The sequence below is a fragment of the Neofelis nebulosa genome, chromosome 10, assembly GCF_028018385.1.
Source record: "Neofelis nebulosa isolate mNeoNeb1 chromosome 10, mNeoNeb1.pri, whole genome shotgun sequence".
In the NCBI taxonomy this organism is placed as follows: Eukaryota; Metazoa; Chordata; class Mammalia; order Carnivora; family Felidae; genus Neofelis; species Neofelis nebulosa.
The window spans coordinates 74,607,055-74,630,283 of record NC_080791.1 but is presented as its reverse complement, the minus strand read 5'-3'; the positions used below and the strand labels follow the sequence as shown (position 1 = coordinate 74,630,283).

The 23,229-nt window shown below is 55.4% G+C and overlaps 1 protein-coding gene across 3 annotated transcripts in view; it reads left to right on the top strand.

The window, feature by feature from the left end:
- PTPN5 (protein tyrosine phosphatase non-receptor type 5) overlaps nt 1-19,557 on the top strand; it is a 56,376-nt gene extending 36,819 nt beyond the window's left edge. For all 3 annotated transcript variants that reach the window (XM_058688431.1, XM_058688432.1, XM_058688433.1), the window contains 12 exons: nt 5,314-5,507; nt 6,066-6,173; nt 6,421-6,498; nt 6,982-7,223; nt 8,410-8,599; nt 10,996-11,080; nt 14,798-14,877; nt 15,062-15,199; nt 15,691-15,801; nt 17,623-17,783; nt 17,875-17,988; nt 18,398-19,557. In XM_058688431.1, coding sequence (XP_058544414.1) covers nt 5,314-5,507; nt 6,066-6,173; nt 6,421-6,498; nt 6,982-7,223; nt 8,410-8,599; nt 10,996-11,080; nt 14,798-14,877; nt 15,062-15,199; nt 15,691-15,801; nt 17,623-17,783; nt 17,875-17,988; nt 18,398-18,491 — 1,595 coding nt within the window. In that variant the 3' untranslated portion in view covers nt 18,492-19,557. The remainder of the gene's footprint in view (nt 1-5,313; nt 5,508-6,065; nt 6,174-6,420; nt 6,499-6,981; nt 7,224-8,409; nt 8,600-10,995; nt 11,081-14,797; nt 14,878-15,061; nt 15,200-15,690; nt 15,802-17,622; nt 17,784-17,874; nt 17,989-18,397) is intronic.
- The last annotated feature ends 3,672 nt before the right edge of the window (nt 19,558-23,229 follow it).

Sequence of the window (23,229 nt, the reverse complement as noted above, 5' to 3'; positions counted from 1 at the left end):
CCCCTTGGGGGCTGTCAGGCTCTGACTGTCAGCAATTCCAAGAGCGTGGTCGGGACTGAGCGTGATGTTCTGTTGGTCAGGGCCCCCTGTGAGTATGTGGGCATGGCTGAGAAGTCACTCGTGGCCATGTTTGGGGAAGGAAGAAAAGCTGAATGGGACAGAACCTCCTTCGTCATGTAAACAGGAACAGGCTGAGCCAGCCTCCTGTTCCAGTTCCGGTGGGCTGGCAGCCGGAGCGCTCATCGAAGGATGAGTCACTGACAGCAGCAGCCTCGGGTTCTGGAGCTCAGGCGGCGCCAGCCCCAGGGCACATGGTAGCTGCAGAGTTGAATGGTGGGATTCAGGTGCTAGGTGACAGGAGAGCGATCAGAGGGCTTCCATAAGCCCGGGGTAAAATCCGAAGGCTGTTTGCTTGCAAGCCTTACCCAGGGGCCCCAGAGCTTTGGCCTGGGATCTGAGCACCGCCTTCCCGTGCTTCTTCCCTCCATACCGTGTGGCCATTGAGGATCCGTCAGGGGGGCTTGGGCACAAATGCTGCAGCCCACCCCCTCCCCCATGCAGCTGGTTAGGGTTCAGGATTTTCCCCAGACGCAGGGACTCCCTCCCAGGCTCTCACCGCCTCTCTCTCCTTTGCTGCAGTGACCCTTCCTGATAAGCAGTGTGGCAAAATGGAAGGCTCGGTCTGTGTCAGGAGGCCCTGGGTTGGAATCTCAGGTCTTCACTGACTTGGGCGAGCCATTTGACCTCTGTAAGCCTCGATTTCCATGCCTGGAAAATCCCCTTCACCCTGCGCAAGAGGCAAGCCCGTGAGGAGCCCGATGTTAAATCACTGTCAGCAAGCTGCCTCTGAGTCAGGGTTTCATGCGTGGCAGAGCAGCTACCTCGCTGTGAACTGTTGAAAAGCCAGCCCTTGACACAAGCGGCCGCCTCTCACCGACAAAACGGGGCCGATGATGAGAATGTCTACCTCACGGGGCTGCCGAGGGAAGCAAGCCTGCCTGGTGAGGTGACGGTGTCGTGCCCAGAGCGGGATAGTGACTGGAAGGTGGGCAGGGCAAGAACAAGAGTGACCTCATCTCTAGGAGAGGGACCAGGAGCCGAAAAGACAAATGGGGCCAGGACCACGGTGGTCCTTGTTGGCCGGCGACTGCTTTTTGTTCACTGTTGTGTCCCCCGGAGCCTGGCCCGGGGCTTGGCAAAGTATACAGTTGGTGCTCAATAAGTGTGTGTGTTGGACTCATGGCTGAATGAACAGAGACTAAAAGAGAGATGAGTTCCCAGACCTGTTCTCCACCTCCCCTATTTCCACTACTTTCTATCACAGACCTAAACTCCAACCCCAAGATCAGAGGTTCTTTACGTGAAGTCTGTGGATCCTCTCCAAAATTATATGCAGAGTATTCTGTGTGTTTGGAAATGTACCTTCCTGGGGCACCTGGGTGGCTCAGTTAAGCATCCGACTCTTGATTTCAGCTCAGGTCACTTCATGGGATCGAGCCCCACTCGAGTCTAAGCCTGCTTGCAATTCTCTCTCTATGTGCCTCCCCCACTCTTGTTCTCTCTCTCTCTCTCTGTCTCAAAATAAACTTTAAAAACTGTATCTTCCTGAATTAAACATCCGCTTTCTGCCCAGAAAAACTTCTCAGTAAACTCTGCTCTGAAAGGTGAACGTCTCCCAGGTGCTGAGTGAATACCCATCAGTTGGATTCATCTGGCCCCCAGGACTGCCAGGTGCTCTCTGGATCTCAAAACAAAACAAAACAAAATAAAAACCAGCCTCACTTTTTCTCTTTGAGATGTGCATAGAGGGCCCAACCAGCCTGCAATTTTTTTTTAATGCTCCCCCCCGCCCCCGCAAGGTGCAAGGCAGTTAACCTGCCATCTTTCGTATGGAAAAGTGATGATCACGCGTCATCAGGGGGTTTGTCTTCTGAGTGCCTCTTACATGCTGGGTGGGTCACAGAGCTGTGTATATACTCTCTCACTCTCTTGTATCCCACCTTGTGCATTTAGGTGTGACAGTCAGGGCCCAGAACCTAGGAGTATTAACTAGGCCTCATGGTATCTGAACTCAGAGCAGTGATCTCTTTTTTAAAATGTCTCTTTCTCTATAAATAAATACATGTATCTGTGTACATGTATGTTTGTGTATGTATGTACATATATGTAGCTACATGTCATTGCATGTATCTATTGGAAGAAATTTGTAATACGTAAACAATGAAAAAAATCACCTTGTCACCTCCCCCCTCCTCCAAAGGACTGTTGTTAACACCTGGCTTCGGTTGGTCCCACTTACCGCGTACAACATTTATTGAGCACTTACTGTGTGCCAGGGGTTTGCTGGGCCGCATGCTCCCCGAGCACTGTCACATGTTAACGTCTCATCTTACGGTGGGTATTTGCCACTTTCTTACACGCATGTTTATACTTGCTTAATTTTTAAGGCCAAGGAGATCATACTGTTTTGTCACCTTGCCTTTCTCCATGCCATCGAAATTTCTTTCCGTGATATTAAATATTCATTTACAGAATCTTTTGTAACAGCAGCATGTTTTATTGCAGGCGGGTTCCGTGCTTCCCAGACTGGGGTGCGTGTACCCCTGAGGGCAGAGCCACAGGATAAATTGTAGCACATTTTCCTGAAGGAGAAATTTGATTCGAAGCTTTGGGAGGGGAAAAAGCCCATTATTTTAATATCAAAACAAGTACGATATACCGTAGTATAGAACACAGAGCACCCATGAATTTTAAAACAGCAAAAGCCCAACATTGCGTGTTCCTCTTACTCCACAAAGACCCATGGCCCCTCTCTGAGGATGGCAGAAACACCTGAGAAGCACCAAGTTCTAGGTCGAGCCCCTCTTTTTTGCAGAGAAGCAAACCGAGACACAGGGAGAAGAAGGGACTGCCCGAGGTCCACGGAGTATGATTGCAGAGCCTAGCCAGGTGACCCTGTACCCCTCCCACCCTTCCGTATGTGGCATCACACTTCGACTGCATTTTCTGAGGGTGTGAAGGGAGACCTTGCCACTTGAGTCATCCAGCCTCTGCTTCTCAACAGAGGAAACTCTCGGCTTCCTGCATGATCCCATCTCTTAGCAGCGGCTTTTCCTTTTTCACCTTGCTGGTCAGGATCTGAGCTGTCTGCTCATGTAGGTGGCCTCCATGGGCAAAAGTGGATAACCTCCAAAAGTGACTCCACCAGCACTTTGATTTTCCACGAAATGCACTGGATGAGAGGCATGTATCCCTTGTCTGTTTCACCCGTGAGACTGGGAGCCTGGCAACGGCAGGGGTTATGTGCTAACATTGTTGCCATCATCTGACATTTATTGAACACTGGCTGGACGCCAGGTGCCATGCGGAGTGTTTCATTTATAGTATTGACTCTCTTCATCATAGCTTTTCAAAGAAATACGTGGTTATCCCCATTTATCTGGTAAGAAAACTGAGTGGAAACTTAGCACTTGCCTACCATCATTCGCTCATTTGGTAAATATTTATTACAGACTTACATGCCAGGGCTTTGCTAGATGCTGTGGGCAGTCGTGATGAACAAAACTGACACCACTCCCACCCTCACGGAACTTACAGACAAGTGGGAGAGAGGATATTCAACAAATAATTTTACAAACCAAGGCCAGTGCCGTGTAGCCCAGAGCCCATCTATATGCCTCAGTTTGAACCCACCTCAGCCACTTATTAGCTAAGTGACCTGGGGAGAGTCTTGGACCCTCTCTGGACCTCCTCTTCCTCGTCTATAAAATGAGGACAGCTGGCATACTGACTTCATACGAGTGCTGTGCAGAGTGAACGAATCCACATGTCTAAAGCACCCACAGCAGGGCCTTGCACATTCCAGATGTGTCCTTGCTGGTGGTGCTTATGGAGAGGCACGTGGTGCTAGGTAAATGTGACAGAGGAGGACCTACTGTGGGTGACATCTGATTGAGTTCTATAAGGTGAATAGGAGTTAACTTGGCAGCGTGTGGGGAGTGGGCAGGGGAGGGAAGCAGGATGCTGGAGGGATGTTCCGGGCAGAGGGAATAGCGTTGGCAAAGCACAGGGGGAGGCGTGGGGAGCGGGGCAGGTAGGTGAGCTCACCTGAGGCACTGCAAGGAGTGTGGCTGGAACACATACGTGGGGGGACCGTACCAGGTCAGCATCTAGAAGGAGGGGCCTGTGATAGACACAAATACAGCCGCCACCAGGACCTGGGCCCTTGGCACCATACCGTTGATCCGGGCCATGGAAGACGCTCAGGACATGTCCAGTGAGCGAGCAAGCACACGGCCAGAAAAACCATTGGCCTCACGTGATCTTGGCTGTGGGTGTTCTATTAATCACCCAACTAGAAAAGGGGTCCATTGTCCTATTGACGCAGGGCTGTATGGACAGCCCCATCCCCACCGCCAAGCTGTCACACACCCACTTTGCTAGTCCCTCTCTTCTTGGCAGTAGATTAAAGCAGGTGGGTTCAAAGGAGGGCGTCCAGCATCTGGGACTCCCTAACGTGGGTGCTGACAGAATCCCAAACTTCAGCCGGCGCCTCAGATGTAAGCCAGTGGTGACCACACGTTCATAGTAGCGGAACCCCGTGTTGAAATTATCTGAGAGGAAACACCAGGGCTTCCTAAAGCAGGAGGAAATCCAAGGGTTGAGCTGAACCTCCATCTCCCGGGTATGGAAACAAAGCCCAGAGAGGGGGTGACTCTCCAAGGGTCACACAGCCAGGGACAGACCCAGGACTAGGCCTTTGATACCAATTCTGCTACACCAAGATTTTCCTCCACACCCCACGGTGTGCCCTTGAGGTGGCGAAGGGCCGCGTGGCTGTGATCTTGCCCGGGGTCCAGCCTCCAGCCTCAGCCAGGGGGCACGGGCCACAAGAGACACGAATCCGGAGGGCGGGCTTCGGAGGGCTGTTCAGGGTCACGGCCTGGTTACGCCGTGTCTTTTTTTTCCTCTCTCTCTCTCTTTTAATTGAGTGTGAGGTGGTTGTTTTTTGTTTCCTTAAGAAATAGAAAAGAATGGAGCTGCGTAAACACGGCGATGCTAACTCCCTGAAAAACCTCCTGCCATTTTAACTCTGTTACTGGAGAAATAAAAGAGAAATAATTTGTCCACCCACACTTAGCTCTTTCTGACGAAGGTAGGTGAATATTGCTTTGCTAATCGAGGGTGACGGCTGGAAGTGGAGCCACGCTGACTGATCCCAGATTGAGCGGAAGCCACAGCAACCCCAGAAGGAGCGGCCCGCTGTGGGTCGGCAGGACCCGAGTCACCGGGCGCGTGTCCCGCCTTCCACAGGTCTCCCCCAGCCGGTAGTGATGGAGGCGCTGGACCAGGCCGAAGGGCTCGCGGACTCTCCGAGAGAAATGCCACCGCCCCCACCGCCTTCACAGCCCTCAGAGCCAGCTCAGAAGCCACCACCTCGAGGTGTCGGGAGCCACTCCCTCCCTGTCAGGAACAGCCTGTGCCTGTTGGCCGCCTCCCAGTTCCTGGTAAGGATATCACAGGCCTTACAAGGGCCTGACTGAGGGCAGGTGGAGGGACGGCCCCCCGCGTCCTCCCCAGGATGGCCACCTGGGGATCGTGGGAGGTGAGGGGCCTTCTCAGTGTCCCACAGTGACTCCAAGCCCTCGGGCTGGTGTGTGTACAGGAGGCTGGAGTTCTCAGCTACAGCCTCAGCAGCTAAGACCCTCACAGCCTGCCTTCCCTAACCCGAGAAGCAGGACTTGAGGCCTCCCCAGCAGCCAGGCCTGCAGGGGTCTCTCTGAGAATTTCCCGTCTATGGAGATACATCTCTGGGAAACTTTTTACATGGGTACCTGGTGGGGGTCCCTTCTGGGAAGGGTTTTATCTTGGCTCCCTCCAGTCAGCTTTTCTCCAGGGAGAGTCCTGAGGCCTGCTCTGCGCACACAGTACCTGGGCTCTTCCCTGAGCTCTGCAGTCTGGACCTTGGGGGGGCCGGGTTGAGGCTGCAGGTGAGCTCTGCAGGGGGACTATGGGGGCCGGGAGCCCAGGGTCCAAACTCAGTCCGCTCCCCCTGGCTGCCCCAGCTTGCCTGCGGGGTGCTCTGGCTCAGCGGCTATGGCCCCATCTGGTCACAGAATGCCACAGACCTCATCTCCTCCTTGCTCACACTCCCGGAACAGCTGGGACCCATGGTGAGTAAGCTCCAGGGAGCTCCAAGGTAGGAGGGAGTGACTGGGGACCTCCAGCCCCCCCAACCCCTGGATGGGGCTTCTCCGAGTTCAGAAGATACTTCCGTGCCCCTGAAACCCATCTCCCTGCTCCCCACCCAGACCTGGTCGGCAGCTTTCAGAGCCTCAGTTCTGTCGCTGCCGGAATGAATGAGAACTTGGCCCCCCGCCACCACCACCCTGTGGTGACTGTCTGTCTCATGTTCCCCAGGCCTGGCTGGGCATTGGGACCTGGGAAGTCCCCAATCTGCTGCTGGTTACTCTGTCTGTGATCCTCATTACCACCCTGGTAAGGTACCTCCTGGCCTGACCTCCGTGCACCCCTCCTCTGACCCTGAGGCCCAGTCCCCCCCAGCTCCCACTTGATTTCTGAGCTAGATGTTTCAGGTCGGGGCAAGGACAGGGTATCTGTGCCCTTCCACTGGTGAGCCCAGCCTGGGTTGAGGGACACCTTCTTCTTGAAGATGGGTTTGCGATGTTCTAAGCTGAGGGAAGGACTAAAGCCAGAGAAGACTGGTGTAGGAGCCCCACACCCCACCGAGAAGACCTCAGTCCACAAGAGACTGAGGGTTGGGGGAGGGTGGGGGCAGGGAGTCGGGTGGGGACTGGAAACTCCCATCTAGGTGAAGGGCGGTGCTATGCAGACGGCTCCCAGGAGAGCAGGGCTGCTCTAGACTCATTGAGGGCAGGGAACTCCATCTCATGGACACCCCGTCACTCAGGGGCCAGCTGACACGGCCCCAGGTCCACGATGCTGTGTCTTCCCAACTAGGTGTGGCACCTCCTGAGGGCTCCCCCAGAGCCACCCGCCCCACCGCGCCCTGAGGATAGACGCCAGTCCGTGAGCCGCCAGCCTTCCTTCACCTACTCCGAGTGGATGGAAGAGAAGGTCGAGGATGACTTCCTAGACCTGGACCCTGTCCCTGAGACTCCTGTGTTTGACTTCGTGATGGACATCAAGCCGGAGGCCGACCCTGCCTCACTCACCGTCAAGTCCATGGGTCTACAGGAAAGGTGGGAGGGGTGGAGAAGGGGTGGGCTCTATGGGCTTTTGAGCTCTCAGCTCCCCATCAGAAGGGCAGACGCCTGACTCTGACTCCCAGGGCCCAGGATAGAGCTGGCCTCTTAGTTTAGCCAGTGTAGACATATGCTCATCAGGTCTGATTCCTATAGATCAGAGTGCCCCAAGGTAAATGCTGAGAAGTGCCATTAGTGCACACGAGCGCATAGGCATATACAGGTGTATGTGTGTGCATACTCACACGTACGCTGCTGTGCTCAAGGAAGTTCGGGTAGGTTCCCTTATTACAGGACTCGTCAGGGCCTGTAACACGCTTGCGTTCATTGTAAATCAGCAAGCAGGTAGCGTGTGGCATTTCTCAAAGTCTGCTGACCACTCTGCTTTTATAGAATGTCCCGGAGTATTCCCCAGAACATACTTTGGGAGGTGTCAGCACCTTTTCAGAGCCTCGTTGGGTAAGCTGGATCACACCAGGTTTGAGTTCTCCACATGATATCTTGGAAGAAGCCCTGGACGAGGAGTCAGAAAACCTAGCTTGTAGTTTCAGCTCTGCGATTCCCTTACTGTGTGAGCTTGGGCAGTTCTTGTCCCCTCTCTGGGACTCGCTTTCCCTTTCTATGTGGTCAGCGCCCTTCAACTGTTCTGTTGACGCTTTAGACACCGAATGGGGTAGAGCCTGTCCAGTGCAGACATCTTTGCTGCTGCTATGCAGCCCCGGGACTCCGTCTTCCCCTGACAGCCAAGGGGCCTGGCCTCTCCTGGATGAGATTTCCATGACTCATGGCCAGCGTCAGCCAGGACTGGCGGGACCAAGGCCATGATGCGGAGGGTAGAGCGTCGCTTTCCTGCTCTAGTCAGGTGCCCTCTCTCATGAGCTTCCTGGGGCCACAGGACTGGGCACTGCCTCTGGGCAGTGACAGAAGAGAGTCCAGGGAGGGCTGTGTTGAGGCCGCCTTGGATGGAACCTCTGGAACCGGGGCCCCAAGCCCCCCACCTCAGTTAGCATCTCCATCGCAGGAGGCAGGAGACGGGGAATCAGGCCTAAGCCCCGGAGCTGAGACTCATGCTGCTCCCGTCAGGGGTGCTGTCACCCTCCCACTCCTCCCGCTGCCACCCTTGATCTCTCCCTCCCCACCTCCCCGCCCCTGAGACTCACCCCCCCTTTCCCGGTCCTTCCAGGAGGGGCTCCAATGTCTCCCTGACCCTGGACATGTGCACACCAGGCTGCAATGAGGAGGGCTTCGGCTATCTCATGTCCCCACGTGAGGAGTCAGCCCGCGAGTACCTGCTCAGCGCCTCCCGTGTCCTGCAGGCCAAGGAGCTTCACGAGAAGGCCCTGGACCCCTTCCTGCTGCAGGCAGAATTCTTTGTGAGTCCTCCCGTGCCAGTCACGCCGCTCTGGGTAGACCTTTCTGCTCACACCGATCACGCACCTAGCAAGGCAGTGGTGGGGGTGCCCAGAACCCAGCATCTGATGGATTTGTTATTTCCTTATCCACTCTCCCACCATCTTGGGCGAGCTGCTTCCCCTCTGAGCCTCCGTTTCCTCACCTGGAAAATGGGGGTACAAATCATAGGAATGTTGCAAGGATGAAAGACATGGCTAATGTGTGCAGAGGGCTCCGCTGGGTGACGGGTGCTCGGTGGCGTCCCCAAGTCCTCACTGCCCACTGCGGTGCTTTGGAAGTCAAAGAATGCCTTCCTTCTGACTTCCTGTTTTCCCTCCCTTCGCCCAGCTGACATCACCGAGCGTCGTTCATCCTCTGACATCCCTCCAGTCACCCCGTCCCCCTCTAGACCCTTTGCAGCAGCCTGGTCCAGCTGCCTCCTGTGGGATTTTGAGGGGCCCGATAAATGACATTTACCTGCTTTACCTGCCTGAGCCCTCAACCAGTCATCAGCTAAGACGTAATGATAGTGTCTCCTTAGTGTCTCCTTTGTTTTCGTTGATGAAGGCAAAGTGTGAAATGAGGCTTAGGTGCGTCGTAATAGTGAGCTTTCTAATACTGAGCCCCAGAATTTGCAGATTTTCTACCCACCCCAGGTGGTGCACCCCACACCCCATGGGGGCCATCCCTATGTTTGTTTCTCTGCAGGAGGGTCCCCAAAGGAGGAGGAAGGGAGGGGCTTGGGTCCAAAAGCTGATTCCTCACTCAAACCTACCCATCCGGTAACTCACCAGTATGGGCAGGAATGGGAAAGAGGCCTTGAGTATTCGGGGAGAGGCCAGAGGGATGGGGAAGCCATGAACCTCCCTCAGCTCCCCTTGCCCAGGCCACCTTGTCTCCTACCTGGACTGGATGGCCGTTTCCTCTGTGAAAACCGCAGTCACTCTCCAACCCACTGCTCCACATTCTCCAGGGCTGGGCATCGCCTGTCTTACCCGAGTTGGGCTAGCCCAGCCTCTTTGTTCAGCCCTATGCCCCCCACCCCTACAGCGACTGTCCACTTCAAACTGGACCACCACCTCCCCCTACCCCCGGGCCTCTCCTCCCATGCCTGTACTCACATCATTGTCCCACTGGATGCTTCCAGAAAGCCTTCCTTAACCACCCGAGCCTCAGTTCTGCTCTGTGTCCCCCATCATCACCTCCCCTTGAAGAAGGGGTTTGAATCCTCTCTGGTGTTTCCTGTTCAGTAGATTGTTGTTGATTTTGCCCAGAGAGAAAAGAACATGGCCTGCACGCTCACTCTGTGGGCACTTTTGGACACGTTGGTTTTGGTTTTGGTTGTTTTTTTGTTTTTTTCAATTCTCACAGTAACCCAAGAAAGTGAATCTTTCTCAGTACTTAAAGCCCATACTTACTATGTCCAAAAACTGTGGACACTGTGAAACTACGTGTAGTCAGGCGCTGAGCAGCGGGGTCAGATGGAAGGCGGGGGGGGGGTGGGGGGTGGGGGGGGTGGGTGAAGAAGCCCAAGGCACTGGGGAGTCATCCCGGAGAACAGTGGGGAGGGGCCAAGAGGTGAACTTACAGCCTAGGAACTGTTTGGACAGGTGGAGAGGGGTGGGATCAGGGCTCCCGACTAGCAGAGTCAGAAGGCACGCTGGGAGCTCAGACCTGGAGCGGGATGGTGAGGGGCGTATTTGCAGCACAGAAGAGACCTGCCTGTAACTAGAGAGCGGGTCACTGAGAACAACCCACGGTAAACAAAGACCAGATCCAAGGCGACCTCGCATGCCAGGTGGAGAAGTGTGAACTTGGGGCTCTCAACACAGAGCATGATTGGGAGGTGCAAACATATCCTTGGGAGCTCAGAAGGAGGCTCTTTTCCCGGGGAGAATCGGGGAAGGCTTCTTGGAGGAGATGGCATTTAAGGTGGACAGGACAGAGGATGGGGTGGATGTTAACCACAAAGAGTGTGGCACTGCCTGAGCTCCTGCGGTGGGGATGCCCTGGGTGGGAACCCGGATCCGTGAAGCCATTCAGGTTGGCTGCAGCGCAGGGAATGTGATTGGCCAGGTCCCTGGTTCTCTCCTTGTTCTTTGTTCAGCAGCCATTAACTGAGTGTCTACTATGTGCCAGGTTGGCCCTTGATCGACTATAATAATAGTAACATTTATTATTTACTCACTACGTGCCAGGTGCTATTCTAAATGCTTTTTATGTGCAGTGACTCATTTAATACTAAATGTTTACTGAAAGAAGGCATGCGCTCAAGCAAACGTCTGGACTAGAAGTTAGGGGCACACCGGTGCCTGGATTCAAACGTCTGTGAGAGCCAGCCCACAGCTGCTAACTCCCCCGTGTCCTCATCTTGCAGGAAATCCCCATGAACTTTGTGGATCCGAAGGAGTATGACATCCCTGGGCTGGTGCGGAAGAACCGGTACAAAACCATCCTTCCCAGTGAGTACTTGCTGCCCCAGAAGGTGAGGGCAGGCTCACCCTCACCTGGGTGCCCCTTGCCCTGAGCTAGGCCTTCAGGGTCACGAGAAGGAGGGAAGGAGGGTTAGGGGGTACCGAGTGCCGGGAAAGTCTCCCTGCTCAGGGCAGAGGTTAGTTCTTTCCTTCACCCTTGCCCTGGCTGTGCCTGGCTCTGGAAACCCAGAGAGAAAGAGGGAAGGTCGTAAGAGCTCCTAGACGGTGCGTGGTGACTGGAGAGTATTTTCACTCTCTTTTATCTCTTCAGAGTGGGCAGATTTTGAAGGGAGGAAATGAGGGCTCCGAGAGGTTAATTGGCTCATCCACAGTCACGCAGCCAGGAAGTTTCAAACTGGGCCTCCTTGACCCCCGGAACTGGGCTCTTTGGTCTACCTTGAGTTGACTTTGTTCTGGTTGTGAGTCCTCTCACAGGAAGAGCCGCCCCACAAGGGAATGAGCTGCCTGTCAGAGAGCGAGCTCCACGTCACTCACAGTGTGCAAGTGAAGCTGCATGGTCAGTCCCCTGGCGGGTCTGAGAGGGACAGTTAGACCAGGTGACCGAACGTTCCTCTTTCAGCCTGGGGTGTCATTTTCAGATAACTTTCATCAAGCCCCTGTCTGCCTGTCACCCCTGCCAAGTTCAGGCCCCAGGCCCTAAGGCTGGCTTAGGGGGTGACGTGTTGGAAGTGAGTCCCCACCAACCTACTCCTCTCGGTTGGTGGAGTAACGAGGCTTTAAAAAAGCAGTTTTCCCATCAGCATCTCCAACAACATGTAAGATGTCATGACTTATTTTTAACTTTTAAAATATCGACTTGTGGTTGCTATGGTTACGCAGTCTCTAGGTAGTTCCGGTTAAACAAAGCACCATTTAAGGCCAGGATGCATTATTCAGGGCTGCTCACCTCGTCCCTCATCTTGCCACCCTCCAACCAGGCAGCCCCGCGTGAAGGGAGGGGCTCGGGTACCCCAGAACCGGGGGCTTTGCTGGCCACTCGGAATGACCCCTGGGGGAGGCTGGGAGCCAGGCCATCGCTCCAGCGGTCCCCACTGGATTGCTGAGAGGCCCTGGGCCACTTCCACCATGCTCTGAGCCTGCAGGCCCTGGAGCTCAACAGAGAATCCTCTGTGGCCAGCAAGAATTGACCCTGTGCCTCAGAGCCCGGGATCCGCGCGGGGGTGTGTGTGACAGAGGACACGTCAGGCTTGGCAGAGGCCCACCAGATCCAGGACACCCCGAGGCTTGTTCTCTCATTCGCTTGGCCCACATTTGCTGAGCCCCTAGCCCAGGGGATGAGAATTCAGGCATGAATGAGACACAGGGAGTTCACAGTCTAATGGAAGAAACAGATCCGTGGACAGTTACTAGGACAAAGTGACCGGTAACCCAGCTGGCAGCACTGAGGACAAGATACAGGGGAGCGCTTTCTGTCCATTTGCCACTGTGTCCCAAGTACCAAAATAGTGCCTGACACATAGCAGACATTCTGCTCCTGTTTGAATGAGGGAGGGAGGGAGGGAGGGAGGGAGGGGTGGGAAGGATAGAAGGAAGGGAGGGAGGAAGGGAGGAAGAGAGGGAGGGAGGAAGGAAGGAAATCTGTATCAGCTCTCCCTCGCCATCCTCACTGCCAAATGACTTTTTGGGGTTCAGGGCTTGTATGTTGCCCAATTCCAGGGGTGCCATTTACGTGGACTGCACTGACATAATGCCCCTGGAGTTGGGCTGGGCAATAATCTCCTGGCTGGTCTCCCCTCCTGTCCCTCATCTACCATTGTCCCCGAAATGGTGCAAAGCAGACAGCCAGTCATGTCATTCTTCTCCTTTACCCTGTCATTGCCACCTTTATAATCCTCCGGTTTAGGTCCAGCCTTATAAGCATGGTTTATAAGACCCTTTGTCATTTGGTTCCTCACCACCTCATGTCACCACCCCCCGCCTGGCCCCGTGCACTGGCATCAGACAGAATGGTGTTCCCTACCCCTGCTCCTACAGGGCCTTCAGACCCAGCCTGGGTGCTTTCAGACCACACGCTGCTTGTCTGCCTGCCTGGCACTTGGGGGCAGGGACCGTGTCCTGTTTGCCGTGGAGTCCCTCCCCTCCAGCACAGTGCCAGGCACGGAGGCAGTATTCAGTGGGGTCAGTAGAACCATTCCGGTTCCCACAGTGGTTCTTCTTCAACGCCAGAGGCCCTGGTGGCTGGTCAAAAAGGGGCGTGCCCACTTCTAGCACCTAATTTGGGCAGGCAGGGAGGTGGCCCCTCAGCACTCCGCGCTCCTCTCTTCTGCTGGCCACCCAGAGTCTCCTTCATGGACTCTCCCTCCTCCACCCCTAACCTCTCTGTGCCCCTCTCCACAAGGGGGCCCCACCCCCAGATCACCTGCCAGGACTTCCGGGCGTGGGAGGGAGGAGAACTCGCCTCCCCATAAAAGGTCCGGAGAACGGAGGCTTGTGAGGGTCACCTCCTGTTTCTCCTACCAGGTCTGGGATCCTCTCGACCTGCTAACCTACAGGGAAACTTGTAATAATGGCAGTGATCACAGCTACGTGCTGTGCGATACAGTGCGTGCTGGGCTAAGTTACTGGCCTGAGGACACCTGGATACCATTCACTCCTTTTATTTTTACAAGACCAGCGGGGCCATGACGGAAGGGATGTCTCCGGTTCACAGACGCGGCACAGGGGAACTAAGGAAATCGTGCCCGTTGGCACTCGTAGCAAGTCACAGAGCCAGGACTTGAACCCCGCCCTCTGGCTCCCCTGTGCTGCCTTGGAGAGCCCCAGACTGTATGCCGGATGTGCCTGTAGTTCAGCCTGTAGTTTCTCGGGAGAGAAACCGAAGCCCGGAGAAGGGCTAAGACTGTGAGCTGGTGACAGAGCCAGACCAGAGGCCACCAGGGCCCCGGGCCCCCAGCCAACTCCCTGCCCGCCTCACATGGCCTCCCCGTCCCAGTCCCAGCCTCTGCTGGCTGACAGAATAGTCAGTTCAGGGAGGCTGTAGCTGGAACAAAACAGATTCTACTCCAAGAAGAGGAGCAGGAGGTTGTGAGAATCTGCAGCTGTGGGATTTGACACGGGAATAGACTGGGAGAAAAAGGAAAAAGCCCTCTGTGCACACGTGCACCTGCTGCTAAGACCCTACCATTTCATCCATCCCTGGGCTCTCCCTTGGCTCTCTACCCCCAGATCTTAATAGCTCTTTATAAAGCACTTGACGGTTTACCTCGCACTTTCACAGCTGTTTTCTCGTTTAGCTTCGTTTAGCTGGGAAGTGGGCGTGTCTACCCCCCGTATTACAGATAGGAAAGTCGAGGCTTAGGAAGGACATGTGCTTTTCAAGTGTGCACAGCACGTCAGTGACAGTGCGTACCCAAACTCTGCCACCCCTGCCGACCAGGATGTGCACTGTAGGTAATTCCTTTTCTGGACTTAGCCCACTCCTCTCCAGAACATGACGCACAGTGAGCCCGGGGCAGCTTAAGGGACACAGGCAGGGGGCAGGCAATGATGCTATGGAGGTGGAGACCCAGGGTCATGGAGACGGGCCTGTGTTTTGCTAGTGGGTAGGCGAAGGAGGAACTTCAGGAGTCCCAGGAAAAATGTGGGTGCCCGGAAGCGGGCCAGATAAGGTGAGCCCTGCACTAGAGGGGTGCTGCTTCTGTCAAATACCAGCCTCACCTGTCTCCTCCCAACCCCGCACCCCAGACCCCCACAGCAGAGTATGTCTGACCTCGCCAGACCCCGATGACCCTCTGAGTTCCTACATCAACGCCAACTACATCCGGGTATGTAGCCCCATCCCAGCGACCTCTCCCTGAAAGGGAGGCCCAAGCCAACAGGATCTGACCTCCAGGCTTGCCCTTAAGCCAGCGTGGCTCCTGCCAGCCCCCTGGGAAGGGCCTGAGTGTGGGGACTGGGCCCAGGGAGCGCTGCGTCCGACCCTGATAGCCTGGACTTGGCTGGCCACAGGGCTACGGTGGGGAGGAGAAGGTGTACATTGCCACGCAGGGACCCATCGTCAGCACGGTCAGCGACTTCTGGCGCATGGTGTGGCAGGAGCAGACACCCATCATCGTCATGATCACCAACATCGAGGAGATGAATGAGGTAAGCACCCCATGCCGCTGCCAGGCGTCTGCTGCTTTGTGCCCTCGGCTAAGCATCTTGTTTCCGTATGAATCCTTACAACAGTCTCGTGAGGGTGGTAGTGTTCACGCCACTGCCAAGGGGAGGAAATGGGAGGCTGAGCGAGGTTAAGTCCAGGCCCTGCCCTCTCCACCTGCCCCGCTTATGCTCTGGTCGGGTCCTGCCTCCCTGCCCGCTGGGGCCCACTCCGGCTACTTCTTTACCCATAGTAGCCCATTTAATCGAATCCCCACTAGAGTGCTTCAGAGTAGGCATCACTTCCGGTTTCCAGATCAGGAAACTGAGGCTCAAAAAAGGGAAGTAACGTACAGGTTATGAAGCTGAGGTTTGAACTGCTGTCTAACTGCGAACCTGTTGTCCTTTTATATCTTGCCCTGCTGGCCCTGGTGGGGCACTGGGGAAACCGGGTGGGGAACTGGGAGTGTATTGCAGCCTGGTCTGGGCCCCTGCAGAAGTGCACTGAGTATTGGCCGGAGGAGCAGGTGATGTACGACGGAGTGGAGATCACTGTGCAGAAAGTCATTCATACCGAGGATTACCGGCTGCGACTCATCTCCCTCAGGGTGAGGCCAGGGACTGGGCTGGGCCGGACTGGGCCGGACTGGGAGGATGGGGGACAGGACCATGACCGGGGGCCTCCACAGATAATGGGGTCTGTAGCTGAAATCCAGGCCTCTGTCACTCTCAGGATGTACTGATAAACAGGGATGAGGGAGGGGTGAATGGACTTGGGGGCCAGAGGCAGGACCAGATATCAGTTGTATTTTATGCTCTTGGGCTCTCTCTCTGTCTACACTGTCATTCATGATGCCTTCCAACTCTGCTTCAGATACACTCAAGTCCAGAACTGCCTGGGTAAGAGATCTCCAAACAACCTCCAGTCCTTAGAATTGAAGGTCCGTTAGAACTTTGAGATCCTGTAGTATTCAATCTGTCCACCAGAGGGCAGACACTTCTTGCTGCATTTGGGTTGCACAGGAAAGTCATGGTTACACAAAAAGGGGAAAAAAAAAAAAAGGAAGACATACTAAATATGAGCAATACAAAACAGCCCAAAAGAGTGGGGAGAGGTATCCTCCCACCCTGAAGTGGTGCTTCTTCTAGGCTCAGCATAAGAGAGGAGATTGTTCCTCTGGAATCCTCTGGATTGGGTAGAGCCCAATGTAATAACCCCAAAGGCTGGGAGAGGTGAGCCAAGTACCAGGAAGCTTTCTGCTTCCCCAGAAAGAGAGGCTGAGGTGAGATGAGGGCCACCTCATTGTCACACTGCCATGGGAAGTATTTACTTTTGTCCGTGAGTCCATGAGTCTCTACAAGAAGCCTCCCTACGCCTGGCTCTGGGTGGGTACTGGGAACACAGACTGTCCAAAGCCTGGACTCTCTCCTAAAGGAGCACCCCTAATGGTAAGTACCAGGCTAGAGATTGGCAAGAACATAGAAGAAGGCCACTCCATTAGCCAGGTGTTCAGGGAGGGCTTCCTGGAAGTGGTGGTGCTGAATGGAGTTTGCAGGATGAGTAGGAGTTGACTAGGGGCAAACAAGGGAGAAAACATTCCAGGCAGAGAAAAAAGTTAAAAAGAAAGGCACGGAAGATGGAATAGCTGTGTGTGTGTGTGTGTGTGTGTGTGTGTGCGCGCACGCGCACAGCAGAGGTTTTATGTACAAACCATCTGGAGTGCAGGAACACTCCAGATTGAGTACTACTCGTGTTCAGGGATAGGAGACGGGCTTGGAGGGCTAGATCCTATACGGTGTGTCTCATTTGCCAGACTGAAGACTAAGGAGAGTGGGTTTTATTCGGAGAGCAACAAGGGCCATTGGAGAGTTCTGAGCAGGAGAGCAGCGTGTCCAGATCTGTGCTGCACACGGACCACGTTTGGCCACTGTGGGGATAGAGCAGTCAGCGGGGAGGGAGAGACGGTGGAGACACGATAAAGGGCAGAGTGGAGGTGGAGCTGGTGGAGAGGCAAGAACACTGACAAGACTTGGGGGTGGTGGCAGGCGAAGCATAGTGACGTGAGCAGGAGAGCCCCCAGGCTCCTGGTCATGAGGCTGAGGGGTGACCCGGCTGTTTAAGATAAGGGAGCAGAGGACAGGAGCGGATTGGAGAGGGACTCTCTGCCTCTCTTGGAGGACCCTGGAGTTGTTGGGGCAGAACGGACCAGGGAAGACCAGTTGTCACTGAGCAGCTTCCACTACCAAGCTGGCTGTGGGTCTCTGATGCCACTGAGCAGTACGAGCAGCACGGTGTAGGTGGCAGAGGCCGTGGGTCCCACGCCGGGGTCTCCCCACTGTGTTCTCGCTGCTCCCTTCCCAACTCTGGGCTGCGTTGGGGACTCTAAGAGTTCACATGTATCTGGGGTGGGTCTCTGTCTCCTGGACAGAGCGGGACCGAAGAGCGAGGCCTGAAGCATTACTGGTTCACGTCCTGGCCCGACCAGAAGACCCCAGACCGGGCCCCCCCACTCCTGCACCTGGTGCGGGAGGTGGAGGAGGCCGCCCGGCAGGAGGGGCCCCGCTGCGCCCCCATCATCGTCCACTGCAGGTGGGTCCTCCCAGCCACCCACCAGGGCAGCACAGCCTCCCTGCTCCCCACGCCGGTCCGTTCCTTACGCCAGCGGCCCCTCTGCCCTCAGTGCAGGGATTGGGAGGACGGGCTGCTTCATCGCCACCAGCATCTGCTGCCAGCAGCTGCGGCAGGAGGGAGTGGTGGACATCCTTAAGACCACGTGCCAGCTCCGTCAGGACAGGTCAGCCCATGCACAGGGGTGGGGGCGCATGGGGAGAGACTGAGGCACGCGTGGGGTGCGGGGCAGGAGGACCCACGGCACATGGACGTGCTGGTGGATGGGGAGTGGAGGACCCAGATGGGGAGAGGAGCTGGATCCAGACAGCTGCTGGCCGGATGAGGAGGGGAAAGGAACCCAGCTGGGGAGGGGGGAGGGGTGGTGGGGCACGTCCTCTCTGTCCCTGCTGTGTGCGCCAGAGCTGGGCGGGACAGGAAGGAGCAGAGGGACGTGGCTGGCAAGGGTTGACCCCTCCGCGCTACACAAAGACCAGGCCCCTCGCGAATGATGGGCAGTAGTGGGTTTGGGGGCACCCTCCCGCAGCCCGTCGTCTCTCAACCATCCCGTCTCCACTGTGCATCTCTGCCCGCAGGGGCGGCATGATCCAGACATGTGAGCAATACCAGTTTGTACACCATGTCATGAGCCTCTACGAGAAGCAGCTGTCACGCCAGTCCCCAGAGTGACTGCGCTCCTGCCCCGAGGTCCTCTGGGCACCGCCCAACCTGAGTCTGGGCCCTCCGCCCCGGTTACATGTGGGGCCCTGCCTCGGGTCCCCGCCTGCCCCCTGTCCCTGCCCCTCCTGCTTCCTTCTCTCTAGTCTGTTCCTTCCTCCTCCCTCCTCCGGCAGCCTTGGCCTGGCCCCTGCTCCCGAACGTAGCTCTTCCTACTGTACATACTGGGGACTGGGGCAGGGTGGGAGAGGGATGTGCCAGGCCAGGCCTGGGGCCCCGGGGCCTGACCCATGCCATGCAGACCTGGGGCCTCAGTTTTTAATGATAGTTCCATTGCTACTTGATCCAAAACGTTTCTGTGCCGCAAGCGTCCCGCTGTAGTGTGTCTGTCCGTCCGTCCATCTCTGCTGTCTGTACCGGACACTGTGTCTCCTCGGCCCGGGAAAAGGGGTGATGAGCTCCAGCCCCACAGTAGCCCAGGCAGAGGCGCCTGCCCTGGGCCCCCACCCTCACTTCCCACCCGGCAGATTGCATTTTGCCCCAGTTACTGAGCTCGGGATGGGGAGCGCCTAAGGAATGGGCCGAGAGATCTCAGCTGGGCGAGAGGTCTCTGGGTTGGGGTGGGAGGAGTATCACAGCCAGGATGACCTCTTGGTGTCAGATGCCTTCAGGAGGCAGTGACCAGCCTGTGAGGCATTGAGGAAGCAGGGGACGGAGGGGGGGCTGTGAACCCAGAGGACCTGAGCCCTGGTGGGGGGTGGGAGAAGGGGGAGCTCTGAGGGTGGGGTGGGGTCTGGGCCCCAGATCCGTGTGGAACACTTTTCTGTGTCACCGTGGGAAAGCCTTCCCAGAAGTCTCGCTGCGTGTAGCTCTGCGTGTGTTCCTGTGTCCATGCGTGTGTTGAGAGCCCGTCAGTCGGGCGTGCATGACTCTTGGCAACGTGTTATCTTGGAGCCACGTGTTTTTATTGCTGACTTTAAATATTTATTCCACGGCAGACAGAGACATTTGGTGTCTTTTTATAATTTGCTCGTGGTCATTGAATAGAGCAATAAACGGAGCATTTTGAGCAAAACTAGCCTCCTGCGTCCATATAATTGCCTCTCCCCTCCCTGCCTCCCTGTAATCCGGTCTTTGTGCATCCTCTACACACACACACACACACACACACACACACACTCAAGGTCCCTAGCGCCTGGTCTCTGTGCACCCTCTACACACACGCTCACACAACACACACAACACACACACACACACACACACACACACACACACACGCAGAGGCACACCCTCCAGCTCCCTAGTGCCCCCCGTGGAGATTGGAAGTATGGGCCAAATCCATTTGATTTTGGCAGGGTCTCCTGCACCCTCACCTCCAACCCATCCAGGAGGCCTGGACCATGAGGAGCCTCAAGGACAGGTATGGGAGGCTTCCAGAGAAGGCAAAGTGTCTGGAAGACCACCAGCTCCGACAGATGGGCCAGAGAGGCCAAGGCTCGGGCAGGGAGACTTTCAGATCACACCCAGGCTCCTCCCTGTTGGCCAGCCCACTTATCCCATGAGCCCTACAGGTCCCAATAGCAGCTGCAACCTGGACGTTTCCCTTATAAGGCCTGGGCTGACAGTAGCCTCCCCACCAAAGCGCCCAGGGACTCTGCCCCAGGGCTCAGATTCTGAGCCACCCGGACACTCCTGCTCTATTCTTACCCCTGCCCTCAGGGATGCAGCAAAAGTAGCCGTGATGCTGCTGCTGGCAGGCGGGGGTCACTCCAGGGCATGGGAGGATCCAGGGCAGGGCTACTGACCGACCAGTGAGTCCTTACAAAGCACCAGAACCTCATGTGTGTTGGTAGACTGTCCCAAGCATGCAGACAATAAGGAAAGAACGGGGAGGGGTTTTGAACAGCTGGGATGCAGGTCCCAGAGTGGGGGATGGCCATGCTCTCCAGCCATCCTCCAACAGGAGGGTAGGCCCTCTTACCCTCTACCTGGATTAGAGAAGGATTGAGCTATAGGAGTGGGAAGGGGGAGGGGAGCTAACATGTCTATCTCCTCCTCCAGGGTGGCCCTGTGAGGCCACTTAAAGCCGTGCAGGCACCACACATAGAGTCCAACATGAACGGTGCCCCCTGGATGTATGCAAAGTGGCAGACTTCCCTGACTCCGGCCCCACTGGACTGTTCACACATGTACATATGTGTATGTATGTGCGTGTGCGCACACACACGCCACCCTGAGCCCCTCAGCTCAGCGAGGTCCCGCCCACCAGCAGTGAGAACCAAAACCTCTGGCGAAAGAGAACAGGAAAAGTAAGCCTGGATCACCTCCCTCAGTCTCCTGCCCACACGCCTGGTCCCCAGCATTTCCTCCAGCCTTGGCTCCAGACTTACTTCCCCCCTCCCCTCCCCCAGCAGAGCAGCATGCCAATCTAGCTGGGGCAGCTGTGGAGGCTCAGTAAGGGATCGCCCCCAAGGGGCCAGACATTTAAGGGACCGGTGACTCCACTGTTGGGACAAAAGAAGGAGACTTGCCCGCCTACAGCCCAGGCGTAGCTGCACCCCCAAAGCCCTGGACACAGCATTCAAGGGTTAGGAGGGACAGGTCACGCAGAGGTAAGGCTCCCCTCTTTCCTCAAGGTAAGGCTCCCTTCTTTCTTCAAGAAGGGTGAAGAACCTGCTACCTTCCGAGCCCAGAGCAGGACAGCCAGAGTAAGCTAACTCCTGTGAGTTTGCTCCTTGGGTGGGGGGGGGGGGGGGGGGGGGGGTGTCCCAGGTAGAAACTACAGGTGGGTAATCGCACGAAGGGAACTTTATTTGCAGCAAATGAGATCGTGGGGAAAATCTTCCAAAGTCATGACTCCCTGAACGAGGGTGAGTAGGTTTCTTTTATTTAGGATGAACATTTAGATGGGGAGCCATGTTGCATGCACAGGCGAGCAGAAGGTCAACGCCTGTTCCTTAAGGAAACATGCCCATACGTACATTGTATGTTACATAAATGAGGCTGAGGCTCGTTGGGTGGAGATTTTAGTATCATGAGGAGGTAAAGGTAACTGTAGGCCACGCCAGGGTCCATCTGCACAGGTGTGAGTCAGGGTAGGTGTTAAGCTTAAACTGGTCTGGGTGGTCTGGGCCACCAGAGCTCCTGTCCAGGCAGTTGTTACTGCTTGGGGTTGTTTCAGTTTCCATCACAGGATATTTTGCCCCGCAGGTCTTTTGCCTGAGTTAAGAGATAAGCTGGAAATAAGTCATACAGAGAAAGATACCATATGTTTTCACCCTTATGTGGATCCTGAGAAACTTAACAGAAGACGATGGGGGAAGGGGAGAAAAAAAAAAAGAGAGAGGGAGGGAGGCAAACCATAAGAGACTCTTAAAAACAGAATAAACTGAGGGTTGATGGAGGGTGGGAGGGAGGGGAGGGTGGGTGGGTGATGGGCATTGAGGAGGGCACCTGTTGGGATGAACACTGGGTGTTGTATAGAAACCAATTTGACAATAAATTTCGTATTAAAAATAAAGAAGAGTTTAAGGAAGAATGTGGGACAAAGGTCAGTGGAACCAAGCAGGTGAGCAGTAAAGGTCAGCTCTTGGGGTCTAGCTGGTGACCGTCTCAGAACTCAGAGGTGGAAATAGGCCAGGCAGAGATACAGGGGTGGGGGAGATAAAGTTTAGCCTCAAACTTCCTGCCCAGAACAAGGCCCTTTTCAGAAGGGCAGTGGACTGGGAATCAGGAGGCCGGGATTCCAGGCTGAGTGACCTTGGACAGGTTATTTCTTGCAGACATCAGTTTCCTCACACACAAAGTGTAGGTGGAAAACTGCCGTGCTGGTTAAACAAAAATGGTAGGAACATCCATTCTTGGAAATACTGTGTAGTTGTTAGAACGAGGAAAACCCTCATGAACCGATACGGAGAGATCTCCAAGATGGATTCAGTGAAAGAGAAAGGGCGGAATAGTGAATAGTGTGTACCTGAAGTGTAAAGAGGGGACGAGGACAAAAACATACGTGTCTCTGCATGAAGGAGCTCCAGAAGGAGCTGAGCGACCACGGGTGGTTCGTGTTGGGGGAGGGCCGGGAGATGGGGGCTCGGGAGGGAGCCTCTTCATATGGATGTGGATGTTGTTTCACTTATTAACGATGAGATCGAATTACTGATTTTTTTTTAAAGAAAAAAAAATGAAAGAAAACCTCAGCCTCTGTCTTTATCGAGTCACAAGTGAAAGCAGGGCTGCAGACACACACTCTCATCTATCCGTCTTAGCATTCCAATGATGCCAGGGGTCCCCAGGGCACAGGAGGAAAATCCCCAGCTTCCTTCCAAGGCCCACTGTAGTATGGCTTAGTCAGGAAGTTCCTTCTTAGGTCTGACTTCATTGCCTCCTGAGGAGACAGCTAACACTGCCTCCTTAGTCCCATGTAGCTATGAATACGAATCCCCAGTTCCCCTGGGTAAATCTCAGCCCTACATTCTCTCCCCCTGAGAACTTGGAATGGTTTGCGATTACTTGGTGGGTGACAGGCCCACTGGTCCTTGTAACCAGCCTGGGAAGGTGAGATACAATGGGAAGAAAAGAGAGGCCGGAGAGAAGCTTGCTGCCTTACTTCTCCTCATTCTCTCCTGTGCACAGTCGTCTCCCCTTGTGTTCACCTGCCCCGTGTCTTCCCCCTGCCACACACACACACACACACACACACACACAGAAGAGCAACTCTGGATCTCCCTCCTAGGCCCTTCCTTCATGGCCT